General features: G+C 35.4%; 2 protein-coding genes across 6 annotated transcripts in view; one reads left to right on the forward strand and one right to left on the reverse strand.

Annotated features, from left to right (window-relative positions):
- Positions 1-15,841, reverse strand: part of LOC119539194 (mediator of RNA polymerase II transcription subunit 12-like protein) — a 73,890-nt gene extending 58,049 nt beyond the window's left edge. Inside the window, exons 1-9 of the mRNA XM_037842498.1 lie at positions 15,730-15,841; positions 14,967-15,110; positions 13,949-14,112; positions 11,141-11,272; positions 4,497-4,721; positions 3,702-3,843; positions 1,884-2,004; positions 1,398-1,499; positions 601-714 (exon numbers count right to left, since the gene is read on the reverse strand). Of these exons, the coding sequence (XP_037698426.1) occupies positions 601-714; positions 1,398-1,499; positions 1,884-2,004; positions 3,702-3,843; positions 4,497-4,721; positions 11,141-11,272; positions 13,949-14,112; positions 14,967-15,014 (1,048 nt within the window). The 5' untranslated portion in view covers positions 15,015-15,110; positions 15,730-15,841. The remainder of the gene's footprint in view (positions 1-600; positions 715-1,397; positions 1,500-1,883; positions 2,005-3,701; positions 3,844-4,496; positions 4,722-11,140; positions 11,273-13,948; positions 14,113-14,966; positions 15,111-15,729) is intronic.
- P2RY12 (purinergic receptor P2Y12) overlaps positions 1-18,946 on the forward strand; it is a 45,138-nt gene that overhangs the window by 14,197 nt on the left and 11,995 nt on the right. The gene's annotated exons all lie outside the window — the stretch shown is intronic.

Genomic DNA, 18,946 nt, shown 5'->3' on the forward strand with positions numbered 1-18,946 from the left:
TTCTACTCCTGGAGAATACATACCAATAAGAATGTGAAGGGTATCTTGGACATTACAAATTAGATGAAAAAAATTACTGTGATAGCTAATATTGGTTTATCGTAATCATTATAATTATCACCTTATTCATGGAAAAAAAAAAGGCCAAAGGATATATGCTTGTTCAGGTCACAACCACGGCAGAAACAAATTAAAACCCAGGGTTTCTAGTGCTCTAGTACTGGAATATAATCTTTCGCAATTTAAACCTTTGCTTAGATCACCAAGTCATCCAAGCCCATCACAGAATGTGATTTCCGCCAACAAATGAAGGCAAAACAACTCCGTGGGTCTGAGGATCTAGTTTACATCAGAACAAAACATCCTGCAACTAAAGTGCCACAAAAAGTATTATGTTTAAATTCCCCCAAATTTGCTGTAGGTAAGGGACAGACTCCTCAGAGTCGAAGTAGACTTGAGGAAACCCAACTATCTTATGCAAGGGAGGAAAAACCCACACATGTTTCTAATCATATTAATTAGATTTAAACCTGAATACAAATTATTTTGTTATCAGTTTCTGGCGATTAACCAAGAAGCTTACTGCCAGGATAGTCTTACCAAGCATCATAATTGCTTTTAAGACAGCAAACACGGCTCCCACTTCAATGCTGTTGTGAGCAGCAGCTAAGAGGTGTCGATCACAAGATGATCTAATTCCGGGAAAAGGCTTGCCTGTGAGAATAACAACAAACCTTTAACAGGTTTATTACCATCACTAACAATCTTTTGTAACCATTTATAGTCTGCAGGGCCTTTCATTGGAAGACTGTGGGCGCTTCATTGCTATCAGGCAGCTCTAATTGAAGCTTCATATTCATTAAGAAACACTGCCAGCATTCCTTCTTTAATCTTTTCAATTATTAAAATGATGTCTTTGCTTCTTGGGGAGACATGTTACAGAGATTAGTGGGACTTTCCTATACCTGTGCTGATTCTCATACACACACACAATCTATATGGGAACGATCTGTAGGCACAGACTTCACTAAGGCCTCTAGAATTCTTGCCTTGTTCCTTTTACTTAGTAAAAGCTGCCCTAAGCTGCTATGGCATGGTTAGTAACCGACATGGGTAGTATGTTGGAGGACCATGCTGCCCACCAACACGGCTAAGAGCAGAAGTATTTTCGCTGTTTATTAACATTTATTTGCATTTCTCAAAACATCCTGATTATTACGTAAATGATGAAAGGTGCTGATAGCCCCTCTAATGGAATTACCTCATTCCTTCCTCACCCCCAAGCAAGCCCACCCAAACCAGGAAGGAAATTACAGAACAGAGAACCTGCGTGGTCATTTTAGAGCCTGTAACTCCAAAGGAAAAGGGCATCAGAGATTTCTCAGCCGTCAGCTCACCCGTTGCTTGAGGTAATAAGCAGGCCTGGGGAGCTCGGAAGAGATGAAGCAGGAGTCGACATGTCATTCTCGCCCCCGGCTCAGCATCCGCATCTCCACAAGCTAGAAAAAAGGGATTTTAATATGAAGTTTTCTAATGTAGTCAAGAGCCAGCTTGTGGGATTTTTAATTAAGTTTATTTTTCTGGGATAATTTAAATGATTACTCCCTCCAATAAAAAGTGAGGCACTGACTATATTTTTACGGAGAAACCTGAGTGCTTCCTCCTTAAAAACAGGTAATAAAATAATCATTTTCAACCTTTCCAACTCCAATCTATATCGTGCTTATAGAACAACTATTATAACTCTACCATCTCTACCACGATGCCATACCACTCTCTATCGTAAGCACCCTTAAATACCACTGTCACAGTCTTTTAGTAGATGGACACCACCCCACCAATGTAACAATCAATAACAAATGCTGTCCTGGATGCTTTCTTACCGGCTGCTAGGAGAGAGGGAAGTGCGACATGCTGCACGACGTCCTCCAGGGAAAAACACTGTCGTGCTATCAGAATAGCAATGAAAGTAGCTAATGAATCATGGAATGAAAGGTCACTCACCTTCAAGAAAAACATTGACATGTTTTAATACCTAACACCCTTTTAAGCCATATCTAAGATTAATACTAAGAGAATGTAGGCATTGCCAGTAAGATTTCAAATTCCAAAATGAACCAACAGAGTGAAATGACAACCTTTAATCATTATAATCCTGTGGACCTATATCTAATTTATGAGACAAAGAGTGAGGTTTATCCATATCTCGATGCTGTGGGAAGATGCTGAATCTTATCCTGTGTACTTTGAAAATCAAAATAACAAAAAAGCAGAATCCAGAAATTCCTAAAAGATACAGAATAATTAAAACTTTTTAGCAGAATGCAAAATGATATGTCATTTAAGTGTAAGCACCATTAGTAATCAAGGGAAAATAAAGAGGTTACATTAGTTGAAAAAGGTGGCTCCCTAATGTTCTGCAGTTCCTTTCAATAATAAACAAATAATGACTCTTTACTAGGATTCAATTACTTAAAAAAAATCAAAGTTTCCATATGACTGTCTAAACTTTATTTAAAAAAGAAAGAAGGTTGGAAAGAAGAAAAGAAGGAAAATTAAATTGTAGTAAAATTTCTACCTTTAAAGATCTCAGAAGAATAAGCTATAATAAGAATAATAGCTATAACAGCAGCCTCCATACTGAAGTGTTCTATAGGCCAGGCATTGTGGTTAGCAATTTATAAAAATCACCTCACTTAATAGCACAACATTATGAGGTTCATATTAATTCCAATTACATAGAAGAGGGAATGAGACAGAGGTGAAGTGTAACCAAACAACCAGGGGATTTAAGAACTGCATCAAAGATAAAATTTGGGTTTTTTTCTGTCTGGACATAGAAGTCCAAAGATACGAAATATATATGAGTGTGCATATGCATGTGTATGTGTACAAACATATACACACACATAAAACATCTTAATAGGTACCAATAGAAAGGAGATAGAATTGTCTACCAGTCCCCTGTAACAGCAAAACCAGAGAGCAAATCTTCAACCGGAGGTAATTTTAAAAATGTATAAAGTTTTTCAATACATAAAATATATTGTCTTACAGATAAGACATGGATTACTCCAAGAAATGATAACAGGAAAAAATAAATAAAAAATCAAGAGAGATGTTTAAGAAATCCACATCATGAATGCACATGATATTTGAGGAAATCACTAAAAAATATATAGGTCCTTTTTTATTACCTTCAGATACAATTACCAAAGAACGGACAGCCCTGTGAATCCAGGCCCAGTATTTGCAGCTTAACAAAACCTATAATTTTAGAGCATCCCTGTGGTTTAAAAATAAAAGTGGTTCTCTTTAAAATATAACTTGCTTTAGTTAAAGGATATCCCATGCCATGAGGAACTCAAAGGCACAGGGGAAAAACTAAGAAAAACAGCTCTGAAGGCAATATCTGTAAGTATGAAATCCCAGCTAAACTAAAATTTCAGGAAACTGGGGAAACTCTTGGCATTTCTAGGTATCTATTAAACCAGTAATTTCCCTTATTTCAATTTTTTTTTTTTTTCATTTATTGAGTCACTGGCAACAATGGTGTGGCTTATTGTTTCTGGACAGAAAAAAAAAAGTATTTTACAATATTTCAGTTAAGGGGCTGAATTTCGAAACACGCATGCAAGATTACCCACTAACTGAATGTATAATGGGAGAGTTGAATTTTTTTAATGAAATAGAAAACTTACATCTACAGTGCAAAGTACATCATTGAATCCCCACACATGATTGGAAGAACAACAAAGAGCCTTCAGAACCCCCAGCCATTCTGAACTAAGAACAGTGCAGCAGGCTGTTAGTTCGGAGGAGAAATTGGCTATGTCATTAATCCTAGAAAAGAAGAAGAAAGTAATACTGTACAAAACAAAAATAACTCTGATGCAATATACTTCATGAATGCTTATCTCAATGTCATTAAACAAGTCATTTTCTTAAATTCAAAGATATAATAATTATGCAATTGTCAAATAACCTAGCAGAACTTGGGGCACAAGATAAAAGTTAATGACATCAATTTTCCTTGCTCTAATATTTAATGTTATGCAACAAACAATAATCAGTACATATATGAATTAGCATATTTTTAGTTTTGTGAACAATTCTGATCTATGGATTCACAGTTAGCCAACACTTCAAGGACACTCAAAAAAATTAAAGACACTATGTAATTTAGGTATGTCAAATATATAGTTTTTAAAATACAGTTATTTTTACTTATGTTTTTATTATACATGTTTGGTAAATAGATAATATAACTTAAAGACCATATACAAAGAATTTCATGTAAGAGCTATAAGCCAGAAAGCATTGTCTCACAGGTAAAGGAAATTTTAGGGTCGAGCAGGGATGAATTCAGGAATAAGGGAACATGAAAAGAAGCAGATCAATGTCAGCACAAATACTAGAGACCTTAATTTCAAAGTAGACACCAAGGCAACACACAGCTCTTTGACTAATCATGAATTCCAAGGGAACTCTCTTACCTTCCGGGGTCTTGATGGCCCATACATACATTCATGAGTGTGTTGCAGACAAAGCTGTATCGATTGGCCGCATTGTCACTAAGGATCTTGCCCAGCATTGAGTAGTTGATGCTACGGGCTGACGGATTCTCAATAAAATCCATCATGAAGTCTGGATCCCATCTCAAATTAGAATTTGCAGGCATCACATTATTATATATGGTTTGCTTTACTTTTGAACAGGCACTACTGAGATTACAAGAAAAAGAAATTAAAGAACAAAACAAAACTAGAATAACTAGAATGTATTTTATATAACAGCAAAGTAAATGGCAGCAACTGTAATATATTCCTGGAAAAAAATCACTTTTATGTGTTCTTAACTCCAACTTCTTAAAAATCTGCACCGAACAAAGTGCCCGAAATATAGTAGTTGCTCAATAAATAGTTGCTGAATGGATGGAAGAGTAAAACAGAAATAAGACATCTGGTTACTAATTTTAATAACTTTGTGGATCTTTTCTATGCTTTAAATGCTATAAAAATCAAAAAATTTACCAAGGATCCCAACAACTTTCTCTTAACAGTAGTTGGAAAGTGTTATTACTTAAGAACAAAAAATGGATTAGATCATACACCAGAAATAATTTGTCCTAGTTACACATGCTGCAGAACTATTCCTCTAGATACAGTGTATTAATGCAAGTTCACATGTCAAGGCTACTCTGAGCAGTGTGGTAAAGCTGTGAAAAAAAGAGGTGAGGACCCTGCTTTCAGGGAGCTTACATTCTGGTAAGGGGGGGTGGAGATAATACACAAATTCTATGGGAGTGAAAAAACTATTATGTCATTCCTAAAAATTTATCACCTTGTATTTCTCAGCAGTATTAAGAGATTTTTATGAGCACGATCTATCATATGAAAACAGTGAGTTACATCTGAATAAGATGTAGACTAATACAAGTACAAATACAAGGGAATTAGAAAGTATCTCCTCCAATCTTACTCTGTAGATGAGGCTGAGGGATGGCTACCTGAATTTCAAAGCTCAGATTCCACATAAATTTAGCTGTTCTTGCCTATTTGCCATGGATAACAAATCGATAAGGAACATGTGCCTTTTCTATTCAAAAGCTCCTTTATGTGATAGAAAGTCATTTTTTAGATTAAGTTTTTGGCAGCAAATTTATTTGTGGTTAAGGTAACAGATGCTGGTTTTTAAAAAACTTCATTCTTATGCACCTACATAAACAGGGATTATATCCTCAAAACTGAAAAGGTATATAGACTCTTTACTGTAAACTGTTCCCATTTTCATATGTTTAACAAACCAGAGATTGTTCAGTTCAATGTTTACCACAATGTGACCTCAGACCTTCTCATCAGAAACACCTGGTGCGTCCTAAAAACACAGATTCCTGGGCCTCACTGAAAGAATACTGAATTTGTATTTCTGATGAGCTCTCCCAGGTAGATCTAATGCCAAACAATGCTTGGGCAGCACTGGTTTGACACAGAGGACTAAGGTCATCCACGAAATGGCAATAATTACAATATATTAAGCTCCCTCCCTTTTCCTGCAGATAAGTTTTATAAAAACTTGTCAGCAGTCACTGAAGGATACACATTCACAGTATGGAATCATGAAATTTTCAAAATGATGGACATTACACAGACCCCAGTGCTTTAAAAAAAATATCTTTTTTCCTGTCTTACTCTTGCCACACTTTCTAGCCAACTTTTCATTCATTCTCAGTTAGAAATGGTTCTTAATTTGTTTCACTTTCCCACTAAAAATGAAAGAAAAATAAACTTGGTTCTTGGTTGGTTCTCTGCCTAACACAACATCCTTGTCTTCCTTCACCTCCCAATAAGCTTGAGTATTTAATGAAACTAACTTCTGCAAATAGTAAAATCTTACTTCTTTTTATCTCGCAGACAACTTAATTCTACAAATCTATCCATGTCTGTCTATAGAATTCTGCTTGTCCTCAATTTTCATGACAGATGCAGCCCCTACTTTCCTTTCAGTTTACGGACTTCTCTTGAGTAAGCCTCCCCTACCTCTGGCTTGGACTGCATAATTTTTCTGAACCTTGTGACTCATGGTCAAGTCTTCCCACTCTACACTTCTAGGCTTCCTGTCTCATTTACTACATAGTTTCTCAATGAGTTCTAAGTTTTGACAAAAAGTTAGCAGCCATTTAAATCGCTCTCAAATCTTACCACTCTCAGCCACCATCATGGAATTAAACAAACAACCACAACCCTTGGACATTTTCCTTCTGAAACCACACAGATCAGAAAGACTTTACCGAGTTATGAAGGTAGCCCACACCTTGGGGCTAAAATGAATATGTTCAAAACTAGGCTTCATCATGTATTAACTTATGACTTGATGGGGATAATCATCTTTACTTCCTGAGGTTTATGTGAGGATTAATGATCCTTAAGCAAATTACCCAGTACAATGCTTGGCATGAGGCCATAGTTCAATATATGGGAGACATGATTAAGTCTATATTTCCCCCAAACAAATATTCCCCTTACACAACATTGTGGCTGGTGCTTCAGATCCAATTATTATAATTGCTTTATTAGTATACTAACAGATATTTCTCTGCATATGTAGCATGTTTCGTCTTTCACTTAAAACCCAAACCACAAACATGTCTGAATTTAAGATATCCCCAAAAAGTTGCAATTTTCTTCCATCTCTTTCATCGAGTAACATTTGGATAGCGCCATGCCTGTGATTCACTTTGCTGATCCTAAGTAACCCTAAGTAATTGATTACTCAATCCCAAGTAATGAATCCACTGTTGATCCCCTATGTCCGCACATTTGGTGCACACTACTTACATTAACTCAGTAAACTATTTGTAACACAGTGCAGGAGTATTAGGTTTCAAATAGGCTACTGGTGCTGTCTCGGGAAATTCAGCCGTTCTTTTGTGCAGTGTCTACTATGTACCAAGTACCGCTCAAGGCATTGGAATATAGCAGTGAAGAAAGAGAAAAAGTTTCTTCTCTCATGAAGCTTACATTCTAGGGAGAAGCCAGACCAGAACAGATTACAAGTTCATTTTATTAGTTATTACCTTCCCCTTCCCTCATCTGCATATTATTAATAATTTAAAATTCCTCAAAATAACATTAAATGAGGATTTTCCCATACCTGTGACAAAACGCTGGAGATAGCAATTGCTTAGATGGGGTGTGGGGGGTGGTTTATTGCTGTTTTAAATATGATGGTCAGAGAAGCAGAGATGAGGATGAGAATGAGCATGAAAATAGCTGAGAGAGAGAATGTTCCAAGTGAGATAATAGCACAGGCAAAAAATACAGTATTCTCTCCCATCTCAAAACTTGTAATATAGCTAAATGTTCTTAGTAATACAGGTTAAAGCTACAGCAAAAGGTAATTTGAAATGAATTCTGGAAAAAGAGAGTGAAAAGAAAAACTTTTACAGAAATAAAATTTTCAAAACTTATTAGGCACTATAATGTTCCTTTAGCATAAGATTTATTGACAGGAATAAGATTCATGACCTGATAATAATAGTATTTAAAATCTAAGATAGCAAGTAGGTTAACCACAGAATTTACCATGTCTTCTTACAATTAACCCAGCTATGCTTTTTTTTTAAACGTAAAGAACCATTGGATAAAATTAAATAAGTTGAATCTGACTCAACTAACATAAAATAGGATTCCCTTTAGCTTTTAATGCACTGAATTAACATTACTCAATGCAAGATAATGGCCTTTTTTTCAAAAACAATCATGAACACAGGAGAATGCAGTTTACTAAAATATAAAGTAAAAAAAAAAAAATAGAAGGATATTGAGTAAAGACAATAATAGAAACATTGCAGAAGAGTTCATGTGACTATGGAACCTTCACTGAGTCATTAAGAAATGAGAATATTTTGCAACTTCATGATGTACAAAGAATATTAAAGCTACTCAAGCACAAAAAGTTAGCTCAAAAAATGGGGCTATCAAAGTCAAAAGAGACACTGGAAACCAGCAAAAGTCACAAAGTCTGCCTTGTCGAACCTTCACTTAGGTTTTTGATTCAAACTGAAATTTAAATTTAAAATGTAAAGATGGCCCAATCAAGATGTAGTAAGATGCTCTAGAGTATGTGTCCCCGCAGAAGCTTTGGACAACCAGCAAGAACTGACAGAAGCATCTTTCTCAAAGCTCCAGAAAACATTTAAAGTACGGCAGTAACAGAGTGAGTGCCTAATCAAGAAAAAGGCTCCTTAAAAGCCGTAGGATCTTCTGGTGCCCTGACTGGCCCCTCTCCCACAACTCACTTGCTTGGGGTGGAGCCGGCCCGGCCTGGCCCATGCTCCTAGTGGGGATTCCTGGTCCTAGTTCCAGAGGGAGCGGAGTACCCTTTGTGCACATACTGGGAACAGGTCTATTTGGCCCAAACTATCTTGTGGTAGCCTGAGGGACTCACTGTCCCAGAACTTGCCCTGTGTGTAGAAGGCAGTTCACAGTGTTCTGTAAGAGAGTAGTCAAGTGGCAGCTTGGGGCAAGAGATTGTTGGCTGTGGGACATACAGCGCAATGTCCAGGACTGAGGAAACTGTATGCTAGGGCAGTGGGGGCATTTATATTCATGGCAACATGGCAAGAATTTCCAAGGCCACATATGCATGCCCAAGAAAAGACACATGGACAGAAAGGCTCCGGGAGGCCCCTATGCTTTGGCCTGGAGCTATTCTCCTATCACGTTCTATGGATAAATTCTGAAGGAGCGTACTTGCACAGGTCAATCTGTAAAGACTGGGAAAGGTTTTATCTTTTTGCCCTTTTTTTGTTGTTGCTGTTAGCTCCTAGCATTCAAGGAAAGCTCTGTTATTACATTAGCTGGATACAAGCTTAAGGAACAGACACCCCAGAGTCTAAATTCCAGCGTTAATAGCTTAAAACATCAAAATTTTTAGATTTTAACAAAAGATTACAAAACATACAAAGAAACAGGATGTGATGGCTCTCATAAAGCTGAAGATTAAAGCATTAGAAATCATTAATGAGGAGGACCAGACCTGGGACACACCAGGCAAAGACTTTAAAGAAATGGTCCTAAATATTCATAAAGAGCGAAAGGAAAACTTGGACCAAGAACTAAAGGAAATCAAGACAATGATAGATGAGCACAAAGAGATTATCAACAGAGAGATGGAAATTATGACAAGGAACAAAACAGAGCTGAAGTCCACAGTAGCAGAAATTTAAAATTCTCTGGAGGGGTTTAACAACAGATTGGAGCTGGTTGAAGAAAGCATCAGTGAATTTGAAGATATGACAATTAAAATCATCCAGTCTGAAGCCTGAGGAACCTGTGGGACACCATCAAGCTTACCAGTATGTGCATTCTGGGAGTACCAAGATGAGAAGAAAGAGAGACTATTCAAATAAATAATGGCTGACACCTTCCCAAATTTAACTAGAGACAGAAATATACACATCTAAGATGCTCAAAAAACTTCAAACAGGGTAAACTCAAATGGACCCTTGCTGCAGCATACTATAATCAAACTGTTGAATGCCAAAGATAGAGAATTATGAAAGCTGCAAGAGAAGGAGCCTGAATAAGATTAAGGGCCAATTTCGCATTGGAAACCATGAAGGCAAGAAGGTAGTAGGATGACATACTTAAAGTGTTGAAAGCAAATAATGGCCAACCAAGAATTTTATACTCAGCCAAACAATCCTTCAAAAATGAGAGAGAAGATAATACATTCCCAGATAAACAAAAGTTGAGGGAGTTCATCATCACCACTAGACCAGCCCCACAAGAGATGCTTAAGCGAGTTCTGCAGGTTAAAAGGAAAGGACACTAGACAACAGATCAAAGTCACATGAAAAAAATAAAGAACTCCAGTAAGGGTAAATATTAATGCCAGTATTACTGTACTTCTGGTTCGTAACTCAACTTTTTACTTCCTACAAGATCTAAAAGGCAAATGCATAAAACGGAATGATAAATCAGTAGTTTTGGACTCATAATGTATAAACATGCAATTTGTGACAAGAACAAAAAGGTAAACAAGGCCTGAGGGGTACAGGAACAGAGTTTGTATACACTATTGAAGTTACATTGATATCAAAGCAAAAGAGATTACGATGTTAAATTTAAGCCCCATGATAACTACAAAGAAAATATGAGAGAATATGCAAGGCTTGTAGAGCCAGAAATTAGAACACAGATTGCCAGGGGCGAAGGACAGGAGGAATGGGGAGTTAATGCAATTTGGGTATAGCATGTCTGGGGAGATGGGAAAGTTTTAATAATGGAAGGTTGTGAGGGTATGGCAACACAGTGAATGTGATTAATCACAATGAATGGTAGGCTTGGGGAGTGGTTGAGAAGGGAAGGTTTATGTTGTATATACATGTTCTCATGATAAAAAAGAAAAGAGAAAAAAAAAGTAAGGTGGCACAAAATACTCATCATTAATTCAATATAACTTACCTAAAATGTACTGTCCATAAAACTTAAAGAAAACATTAAAATCATTAAAAATAATGATTACTGCCTAAAAGATATAATTACAATTAGTTTTCATTATCAACAATACTGATTGGGTCACTAAAAGCATAGGCATAATACTATTTCTATGCTTTTAATTTTCTTCTACCAACCTGAAGAGGTCTCCAAATTTACTTCTGAGGTGGCTACATGACACGTAGAGATCATAGAGGTAGGCTAAGATGCATCTTTCAGGGGAAGAACATTCTGAGGGGTTTACAACATGCTTTACCACACCACACAACCTGAGGAGAAAGATATATGAAGAAATCAAACACATATTTTACTAATGTATGTGTTTATCATTTGAATCCTTTAGAGTGAAACTATGTCCATGTACTACTTGGGTAAGAAAAGTATCAGTTGGGTGAAACTAATCATCATAGCAAATAGTGAATAAATGAACAGTTTTTTATTCCTACATACAGGAGTTGTGTATGAAGGAATCCATCAGTCAAGTTGCCGTGACTAGGACACAAAAGGAACACTGGAATAGAAAACTGCTCTTCAGTAGAAAGATTCATACATTTTTTCGTTTTCTACAATTCCTAAATTCACTACTTTGTACAGGAGCAATTCTTCAGAGTTGTAAATCGGGAAAATTCGATTTTCAAGGTGAGCAAGTTCTGGCATTAACTTGATGATTTCATGCTCTGGGGTCACAGTCTCCTCATTTATCCAAACTAGGAACAAATTCATTTTAGTATATTTTATGTAAGAATTTAAACCCCTTCTTTTTTGCAACATTCTCTGTAACTCTTTCCATTCAAAAGTACCATTACTACTTCAATACTGTGCCTCTTCCCTCACTCACAACTATGGCCTTTTTGGAGATCAAAACAGAGGGAAGTAAACCCTAATGGCCCATCTGCCTATCCGTGAGTCGGATTCCATCACCATCTTGCAACTGATTCATGGTATTCTATTATTAGTCTTATAGAACTGTTATAGAGGACTCAGATTATTAAAAGTGAAAAGTGCCTTAGAAATCATCGGATTCTTCTTCCTCATTTTAGAAAGAGGGCTCTGACAGTCCGAAAGGTGAAATGATTTGCCCCCAAACAAAGATGTAGTACACAGAAGAGCCAAGACAAGAAGCTTAGGCCTTCAGACTCCAAGACCAGCGCTGTCTCCACTGGTTCAGGGGAATGACTGTGGGAGAGAGTCTAAGATTATCAAGGCCATGAAGGGCACTGGAATCACAAATACCACATGTGCAAGTCAAGAGACAAACCAAAGAAATGGCAACGTAGCACCCTAACCCCTGTGAACTGACATCAACGGAGGGGAACACTTGGCAGCAGATAAAAGCTGTCAATCAGAAGAGTGTCACACAATTAAGAAGAAAAGTAGACAATTTAATCTGTTGTTATTTACATAAACAAAAAAGTTACTGATATAACCTTTAAAGAATTATGTTGTGATTAAAGTAAATATTTATTGAAAATTTGCTAGGTATCCATAACATAAAAGTCAGTGCTTCCTCAACTTCTTTGAGTTGTCAGAGGTAAGATAAATGTTTTACATGGTGATCCCATATACTCATTCAAATTAATAAAATAATAAATTAAAAATAAAAAATAACAAGATAAAATAAAATAAAATAATAGTTTCAGGAAGAACACTTATTCCTACTATGTATGATAAAGTAAAAATATAACAAAGTTACTATCAAATATGACTTTAATAATATTTAATAGAACAAAAATGTTAAATGCCGAAACGATGCTGAAATGAACTTAAAAATACACAATACAGAAAATCATCACAATCCCTTAAGTTCATTTCATAACCAAATAATGGGCTGCCATGCACAGTTTGAAAAGTGTGAATGAGCTCCCAGTCAGAAAGACATTTATTCCAATTTGAGAGCTTTATTAGCTATGTGACCTTGGGTGCATAATTTCACTAAACACTTCATTTAACAGGCCTGGGTTTCAGTTTCCTGACCTATAAAATGAAATTAAAAATTCAATCCTTACAGGCTGGTTGAGGACTATTAAGCAATTCTGTATTTCATTAATTCCATGTTTGTTAATTCTAAGATGCATATTTTCTCACATTTTAAAGTTTCTGAACTGTTTTAGATTTTACTTCATCATCTATGCACGCTTTTAACTTTTTCCTAGAAAAGTTGCTGTTAAATTGATGCCACTCTAGAATAGAGTATAAATTGATTACATGGGCTAGATTACAAAAGAAGGTAACCTGCAACCAAATAACCTCACTATTCTTTTGAGCATCAGAGGAAAAATGGGACAAAGAGAAAAATAGTCTGTATTATTTTCTAGAGAGATATGTGCAGACGACTGGTGAATGGAACAGCGGGAGTAGAATAAACATGAGCCAACAATACACTCAAACTAAAAAAATAAAAAGGTTTAAGAATCAAGAAAGTCATTTGCTCAAGAACAACTCTTGTTAAAGCTAGCTTTAACTAATCAAAGAAATGAAATTCAAGAACCAACTATCTAAGATGACAATGTTTGCCAACTTACTTGGTGTCGGATTGCCCAAATGTAAATACTGACAACTGCAATTATATGAACAAATAAGATGTCAACTGTTCACTATCCATAATAAACCATGGTGTGAGGTAGCATAAATAATAAAATACAACAAATGTCTGTGCTGGTCTTTAAAATCCAGGGGGATGAAAGGATGGAAAGAAGAAGGAGAAAAGAAAGGAATGAAAGGACGGAGGAAAACAGTAGGGGATCATAGTTTTTTTAAAAAGAACATACTTTCCATGCTTACATCTTCTTCTCTGATGTTTTATAGCAAAAGTATTCTTTAACTGTGTTATATCTTTGTATTAAAATGAACATTAGTATAGTAGTATTTTTCTCTTAAAACCACCATAATATTTCACAACAGATGACACATCCTAGGATTTGAAAAATAACATTTTATATACCAACCCTTCAAACACCTGAGCTGTCTGATCGGGATTCAGGATCAGACAACTGTGGTACCGCCTTAGAACAGCCACGATGCAGACACACAGTCCCGTAGTGTAACTTCCTGCCAGGCTAGAGGATTTCAGGAGGAGTTCGGCTTCCACAACACTCAATTCATTTAGTAGCTGCAAGAGGAAAAAAGACTGAATAGAAATGTAGGTGCCAAAAGAAATAGGAAACAAATTATTTTTGCAAACCATGAATATACTAAGTCATTCTAATACTGCTTGATCATCCCCCTTATCCTGCCCTTGGACCATAAACATAACAACAGTTCAGAAAACACAACACAATTAATTAAATTGTTTTCCATTTTTAATCCTTTACCAATTTATAGAATTTTTCTTCTGTATTGATATCAAGGTGCATACAATCAGGGAGTACTCAAAACTAAAATGTTACCAAAACTTTATGGTGGCCCACAGTCCTGGGCTGGATATTTTCAAAGAAACCACCCACCCCCCCTTACTCCCTCACCCCTTCCCTTCTTTTCTTTAAATTGAAAGTTAACTAACTCCTCCAACAGAATAATCAATGGAAACCACTTCTTATTTCCATTCACTAGTAACAGCAGATAAGTGAACTCAAGTATATATATGAAAAACACATGACAAGTCAAATTGTAAGATTTTTTTTTTGCTTTTAACCTAAAATACACTCTATAATACTTATTTTTCCCTGAGCAAAACAACAGAAACAAAAAAAAGTTTTTAAAAACCTCAGTAATTTCACATTTTTAAGTGATGATTCTATATCTAGTAGTAGTTGAAATTATTTAAATAAAAAGCTATAAACATGGTTGCAATTAAAAATGTTAATTGAAGAGGGTTGATTTAGCATGCTTCAATTATTTAGAAATTTATTGGGTCCTTAAGGTAGTGTTAATGCATGAAGTCTGGCTGTCCTAGCATTTTAAATTGGATGATGCCTTGTAAGGTTTCCTATCCCACATATGAGAAATGGACAGTCTCTCTGACACCTGTATTGCAAAGTCAATTAGTCCATTGATGTTCAGTGCCGGCTCCATGAGATCAAAGATAAGCTGAATGTGGTGAGCCAAAGGGAGATGATAGGATGTTCCTGATGCAAAGCTTGTGATTTGTTCTAGAACATTGTTAGATATCTGTTCAAACAAAAGTGAAAATAATTATGAAGACCAATATTCCAAATAATTTTTTATTCAGATAAATTACTGTTAGTTTTTAAGACATTTGAATTTATACGTGCTCCTGCTTAGAAGATAAAACATATTTCTACCAAAACCAAAACCACATACAAATCAAGCAACTGCCTTACTATAATTATTATTTGAAGAAATAAGCCAAATTGTCATTGACTATTCTACAGACAGAACTATAAATGTTAATTAATTTTGAGATAAATTAATTTGCAAAGCAAAACAGATTTGGTTTCTTCTCAATTACATATTATTTTATTTCAGTAATCAACAGATTTCTCCTTTATCAATAGCAATGTAGGACCAAACTATAGTAACACAGGTATTGCATTAGGATTTTATATGTTGATTATCATACAGTAAAAATATTTCCAAGATAAAAATTAATCCTTCTGAGGAAAGCACCTTGACACTTAAAATGAACTCAACAGTTTGAGATACTTCCAAATATGTTCATAAAATGTTTTTATATAACCAACTAAGGCTGAAAACCTCTATTGCATAAAAGATTTTTAAGCAACTACAAATATTCCAAATGCATAAAGGAACGGCAATAAATAGCTACCTGAGATGTCACTTGATGCTGATCAAAATATGAAAGGAGTTGAAGTTTTGTGAACACAGTCTCCAGTGTTGGAAAAGCTTCCTGTTTGTTCTTCCTGGCTTTTTGTCCTTCATCTCCAACTATATAAACAAAAAGTAGACAAGTAATTGTCTTTTTTAATGTAAACTCTTTATTGAAGTATAACATACTTACAGAAAGGTACACAAACTCTATGAATTTCCATGAAGTGCATACATTCAAATAATGAGAATCCAATCAAGAAATAACATACCAGAACCCCAGGTTTCCTCTATAGCCTCCCCGAGTCACTTCTCTTTTCCTGGGGGACCAAGACCCTGACTTCTAACAGCCTGGATTACTTCTGCCCATTCTGGAATACTCCATAAATGGACTCTTATTGGGTGTATTTTTCATGTCTGCCTTCTTTCACACAACGTTATGCTTATGAGATCGCTCCATATTGTTGAGTGTAGTTTTAATTTGCTCATTCTCATTTATGTATGGTATTCCAGTTGTGTGAATAAACCACCATTTATTTATCCATTCAAGTGAGTAGTTTCTTGATTTGGGCTATTATGAGAAGTGCTACTACAAACATTTCTGACTTTTAAAATATCAACACCCAGGCACGCTTTGACATCATGGGAAATTTCACTGGCATTTTCTTAGGAGACTCAACCTTGATACTTTTCCCAAACAATCTATTATGTTTCTAATCGTGTAAAAAAGAAACTTACATGATTCCCAACTTTTTTAGGAATATCAAGAACTTAAATCACTCCACATTAATGGGAAGGTACAACATTTATCAATTTAGAATAAAGAAGTTTGGAGAAAATTCCAATTAACAAATACAATAAACAACACTTATTCAGGGGAACTATCATGTTCTCAACAGCTCTTAGAAGAAGAACTTAAAATCGATTAGATCCTGTTTTTAAATATTTTACATGTATTTATTTACAAAAAGAAAAATCTGAAAACACAAATGAAAGGTTGGATTATTTAATCTCTAAGGTCATTTCAACACTGTGATTCTAAAGAGGTAAGACCACCCAAGTAAAGAGCTCTACCTTTCACTTTTTCTTATTTGGGAAAGAGCTATAAAAACAAGCTCTCGGGTCTTAATATCCTTAAAATAACAATAATAATAGTAATAATAATAACAACCTTGACACCAGAGCAAAAAGCGTATTAGAATAAGAGGGGTTTGTGTAACATGAGTTACAGGACTGTACCACTTTTGTCGAGTAACAGCAAAGAATAAAAACTAACAAGTTCATCAAACCTACTTCTTTATCCACATCTATTCTCAAAGGTCCAAATTAAGGATGGAATTTTGCCTTCACTAGACTGCTAACATGTCATGGGTATTTTTAAAATATCGAAGTTTTTAAACTTTTCATATCCTAACATCGATTCGAGGCCAAAGAGCACACATCAAATAACCTGTGTACAACGGGCTTTAAAAGTTAAGTTAATGTAATTATTCACTGTCCTTCCTGGGACTAAAAGAAATAAGCAAAAACAGCATACTTGAGGAAGCAGATTCAGTATGAAAATGCATAAATGCATCTTTGTATTCCTTGGAAAGGGGACTAACAGGTTCTATTTACCTAGACATAGCTAACTTCTTAAAACCTCCTTTTAAAAAGTCATCATTCTAAAAATGTTAGTGACGATTTTTGGTAGTTTACATTCAATTTCAAATAAAAATATAAGAAATTAGTGGTGGTTCTTAATGGAATACTTTATTTTGGTGACATTTACATGAGTAACAAAATTGTCAGAATACATAGATCTTCCTCATTTGTTTTATGTAAATCTGCCTTCTTAATATATATTACTTCTCTTTTGATCCTTAATTTTGGTTTTCATTTTTTTTAATCTCAGAAATTTTGGCCTTTCAGAGATTATTATATTAAACATCATTAACGCTTTCAAAGATAAACACTGCAATTAGTAAAGACGACAAATTAATGCAAACGTAAAATGAGATATTTCAATTTTTAACCAGAAATGTCAATTAAACTTTCGATTATACATTCCCCTAGGCAAGGCCTGGTTGATGTGAGAACACATCTGATGGGTTCCCCTAAATGATATTTTTATTTGTTACCAGGAACCAAATACATGCTAACACAAGCTTTGTTTTACTGCATTGCCAGTCCTCATTTTTCCTGAGAAAAGTGCATAAATTTTCATTAATTGGAAGAACAGTAAACTTGCTTTTAGTGAGCATACTAAGTTTTAAGTAGTCCATTTAAACTTAGAATATCCACCAAAAGGCAGCTCAATACACCCCAAATTAGCATCTTTCTGTTTGAGGAATTTTACCTAAAACAAGAAAAAGAAGAAAATCCCTTTTAAAGATACCATTTCACAGTGCTACTTCTAATTACTGATATCTCAAAAAGCAGTGTGAACAGCAATGATTTTCTCTTCATGAGTTCCTAAGTGGGAACTGCCTATTTATGGGATTGTTACAGACTGAATAGACTTGAGTCTGGAGAACATTTTGTGAAAGAAGGAAGTAAACTCAACAGAAAAGTATACCACACTGCTTCCCTTCCCTTCCCACCCACCTCACTCTTCCAAAGCCAGGAAACCCATAAGATCTGGAAAGACCCTCTAAAATTAATTTAGATAAAATACATATTACTGAAGGATCTAAAGTCGATAGAATCCATCCCATTTACAAATATACCAAAGTAGTTTCATATATTCTTTGCAAGCTACTTGCAGGACTTAACTGTTTTTCTATATTCAACCCATTTCCTCTTTTCTCAGAGAGAAAACATCAAAATGACAGATCAACAGTTTTCTTAGAAGCACTTTCTTTTTCAAGCTTGAAAACAACAGGCCAACAATAAGAGGGTTTCATTTCCCTTTCTACAATGCTGGGTTGCTCCCTAACAGGAGCCAGTGAATTACAAAGTCCTAAACTTTGTAATAGACAGGAGTTAGGGAATGTGATATAAATCATGCGAGGGTAGTTTTCCCATTGTGAACTCAGGTCTATCACCTCAGGCATCAGACACTAAGAATACCATACTCAGACCGCCCTTCTAACATGTTTCCACACGTGCACCCTTCATTCCTGAGAGGAAAGAGAAGCTATTTGCAATAATTATGTCTGCACGTTTCTCTAGGAAAGACCCAGTGTAGATAAGCTCTCATAATTCTCCCTGTTATAGTCTGAACACTGGATCCCGTG

This window comes from Choloepus didactylus, chromosome 1, assembly GCF_015220235.1.
Source record: "Choloepus didactylus isolate mChoDid1 chromosome 1, mChoDid1.pri, whole genome shotgun sequence".
Classification (NCBI taxonomy): Eukaryota; Metazoa; Chordata; class Mammalia; order Pilosa; family Megalonychidae; genus Choloepus; species Choloepus didactylus.